General features: G+C 57.2%; 1 protein-coding gene across 3 annotated transcripts in view; it reads right to left on the bottom strand.

Moving 5' to 3' along the window:
- SNED1 (sushi, nidogen and EGF like domains 1) overlaps positions 1 to 3656 on the bottom strand; it is a 70308-nt gene that overhangs the window by 12720 nt on the left and 53932 nt on the right. For all 3 annotated transcript variants that reach the window (XM_026660818.2, XM_026660816.2, XM_026660817.1), the window contains 2 exons: positions 2514 to 2612; positions 1513 to 1629 (listed from right to left, as the gene is read on the bottom strand). In XM_026660818.2, coding sequence (XP_026516603.1) covers positions 1513 to 1629; positions 2514 to 2612 — 216 coding nt within the window. The remainder of the gene's footprint in view (positions 1 to 1512; positions 1630 to 2513; positions 2613 to 3656) is intronic.

A 3656-nucleotide genomic window follows, 5' to 3' on the forward strand; every position in this document is an offset into this window, starting at 1 on the left:
GGGGGGGATCCCCGGGCAGGGTTAGCTGCAGAGGGGAGGGGGTAGCTGCTGCGGGGTTGGGGGGGGCGGGCTCCCCGGGCGGGGTTAGCTGCTGCGGGGGAGGGTTTCTCTGGTGGGGAGGGGCAGGGGGACGTGATTAGCTGCCGCGGGGGAGGGGGGCGGGGTTAGCTGGGGGGGCGATGGCGCAAGGTGCGCCCCCCCCCCGTTACTGCACCAGCCCTGAATCCAAGTAAGACCTTGGACCCAAGGGCAGGGAAGAGGAGCTAGTGACTAGAGCACAGGATTAAGGGGCCCACCCGCATTCAGTTCCCATCCCAGCTCATCCACAGACGCCGTGTGTGACATTGAACAAGTCACTTCATCTTCAGCCTGCCTCAGGTTCCCATCTGCAGTGGGGCCACCAGCACAGCCCCGCCTCCCGGGGCGTTGGGAGGGTATGGCTGTTACCACATGGGAGGTGCCTGGATGCTTCCCGGACAGGGACCACATCAGTACTTTGACAGAAGGTTTCCAAAAGCAGTGCGTGACTTGGAGCACTCAGGGAAGCCTGGCTTTTGGCATGGGCTGAGCGCCCGCTCTGAAAATCAGGCCCGTCTGAGGTGCCTCCGGCTCCATCCCCAAAGTCACTGGTCACTCTTGAAAAATCTTAGCCCCAGCTCTTATGGGCACCATCTCCAGGAGCTCTAGCTCCTTGGGCTGTGCACCCCAGCATGGGGGATGAACTAACCCCTCCAGCAGCACACAGGGCTAGCTATAGGACCAGGCCCCACTGTGCACAGAGAAAGCAGCTCCTGTCCCTGCCCTTAGTCTTGGCCCAGGTTTCCTCCCCCTCTGCTGAAATGCTGTTCTCACCTCCCACAGCGGAGATGAGCATTTCAGGGGCGATGGCTCTGCTCCCGCTGCCTGCTCTTAGGAGAGCTAGGGCAGGAGGCAGCAGCTGCTGCAAAGCCCAGACACTAGTGCTCCAGGGGCAGCAGGGGAGTGACTGGCTGTGCCAGACAGCAGGGGAGGGGCATACAAGCAAGCTTTTCCCTGGGAGGGAGGGGCAGGCTGGGTCTCAAATGTGCCCTCCCCCAAATGGGTGCTAACAGGGAACAGTCTCTTCTCCCCTCAGGCATCAGCAGCCTCACGACCCTGGCCCCGAGCTGCTCTGGGGGAGAGGCGAGGGGGCTGGGGGCTGCTCAGTCTGATGGAGCCTGAGGGGTGGAATTCTGTCTTCCACTGGCCCAGCAGGCACCAAGGCAGCCTGTCCTCAGTCACGTGAGCACGGGAGACACGACACTATGCCAGGGCCCCTCCTTGCCTCTAGCCTGCTGTTGGGCATTACTGACCCCACACGCCATGGTCTGCCTTGGCACTGCTGCTCCTGGCACCCCGCCAGCCTGCAGGACAGGGGCTCCCTGCTGGCCTGGGCCCTGGTCTGACTGACTGCTGCAGCCTAGCATTGGCTCTTCCCACCTCTCACTCTGAGACTGGGGGCAGGGGGGGGAAGCAGGGCAGCTGTAGCCTCACCTAGTTCACAGCGTCTGCCCTTGAAGCCGGGGATGCAGTCACAGAGGTAGACCTCGACACCCGGGACGCAGGTCCCCCCATTTTTGCAGGGGTTTGTAGAGCAGTTCTGGCTATCATCTGCAAACACAAACGCTAGCATCAGGCCGCTCCAGCCTTCGGCGGAGGATGCACATCCAGGGGTCAAAGTGTGTGGCCTGGACAGAGTGCCATAGCATGCCCAGCCAAAGAGTTGGGGGTGGGGAGTTTATAAAGTGCTGTGCTGCATCCCCTCACGCAGGGGTTCAGGCAGGAGGCTTCAGAGAGAGCCCCGTGGTCGTATGGAGAGTCTGATCCCGAGAGGTGCTGAGTGTTGTGGGTGCTCAGCATCTCTGGATCAGGCCCTGACTTAAGGGTGTCCCCTGGGTAAGTGCTTTCACAGTGAGCTGCCCGCACCCAAGGACTAGTCTGTAGCCTCCTGCATGGAAGATCAGAAATCGCCAGCCAGGCAATGGGTTGTCTCCCACTGGTTTTGCCCTGCACCTGGCAGCTGGAGTCCTCGTGTTCAGGAATCATAGAATATCAGGGTTCAAAGGGACCTCAGGAGGTCATCTAGTCCAACCCCCTGCTCAAAGCAGGGCCAATCCCCAACTAAATCCCCAAATCCCTAAATGGCCCCCTCAAGGATTGAACTCACAACCCTGGGTTTAGCAGGCCAATGCTCAAACCACTGAGCTATCCCTCCCCCCCATGCTGGGGGGGAGACAGTGATTTATGCACATGTGGGGAGATACAGCGGCCATGCTGTAAAGGGCTGATCCCCTAGAGCCAGGACTGTTACTCAGCGTTTGGGTCTGACCTATAATAACCATTTGGATCACTTGCAAAGTGGGGCTGTGGATTCAGGTTTGGATTTCAAATCTCCCCAAGTTTGGGGCTGTCTAGTGCAGGGGCTATGGTTTGTGACCAGCTTTAACGGTTGGGTCCCATCTGCGAACATAAAACCCCCCTCTCGCCAGACTTACGCTCTCTCTTCTGGTTCTCAGACTCCGGCAGCTGCAGTGCCAGGCCGACCCGATTGGTTGATTCCTCCATGTTTTCCAGCTTCACCAGCGCCTCAGGTTCTAGGAAAACAACCAATAATATTTATCCCTTTTATATATAAGCAGAGTCAGGATGAGCTCTACCCTGACATCTGGTGGTGAATTATGGCAAGTGTGGAAAAGAACTTCAGAGGCTGATCTTGTTTGCGTAGGCACACCCACCCTGCCTAGCATGAGCCCACAGCCACCCAAAATGGTCACTTCGGCAGCTGTGGGATCCCCAGTTTCTCTGTTATTGGGGCAAGAGGAATAAAGCGTTGTTATCCTGATTATGTGAATCAAGGACAATGAAACTGTTTTATGACAGAGGGTCTCACCATCACCTAAGTAGCACTTGCTAGACAAGGGACATGGGTTCCAAAAACCCAGTGAATAAAGAGAGTTTGGGGAGAGGTATGTGTACCTGATAGTATGGGCCCCTTTTTGAGGGCCGTGCACACCAAGTGTACCTCCTTCTCTCTCCACTGTTGAATAACAGAGCTAATTTTGATTCCGTTAGAAGTCTAGCTTGAGGTTGCTGAGCTGAATTCACTTTGGGTCAATAGTGTACTAGCACTGGGGCTCCCCTACTACAAACTGCAATCACTAAAAGAGCTAAAATTACTGAGCTAAGATCACTGAGTGTTGTGTTAACTAGTGGGGGAGCCTGAAGATATATTATTAAGTGGCGAGCAGAGTGTAGCAGTTTGTGGGATGGTTAGAGCAGCCCATGGAACGCAGAGGAGAGGAGAGCAGTTTGTGGGGATAGCTGGAGCGGTTCGTGGAATGGCTGGTGGAGTGGAGCAGTTTGTGGGATGGTTGGAGCGGCCCACAGAACTGCGAGCAGAGTGGAGCAGTTTGCAGGGATGGCTGGAGGACTGGACCGGGCCGGAGCGGCTGGCAGAACGGAGCTGTTTGTGGTGAAGGCTGCAGCAGAACTCCACGGAGAGGCGGGGCAGTCGGCCTCAGACCACGTAAGGTGCCCCTTAACACCCCGTATCTCTCCCCCCCCCTTTCCACCCAGGCTGGGGGGGGGGGAGGTAAAACTCTGCAGATAAACTTTTGAACTCTGGGGCAGCACTGACC

The sequence above is a fragment of the Terrapene carolina genome, unplaced genomic scaffold (genome assembly GCF_002925995.2).
Source record: "Terrapene carolina triunguis isolate 2854851 unplaced genomic scaffold, T_m_triunguis-2.0 Scaffold837, whole genome shotgun sequence".
In the NCBI taxonomy this organism is placed as follows: domain Eukaryota; kingdom Metazoa; phylum Chordata; order Testudines; family Emydidae; genus Terrapene; species Terrapene triunguis.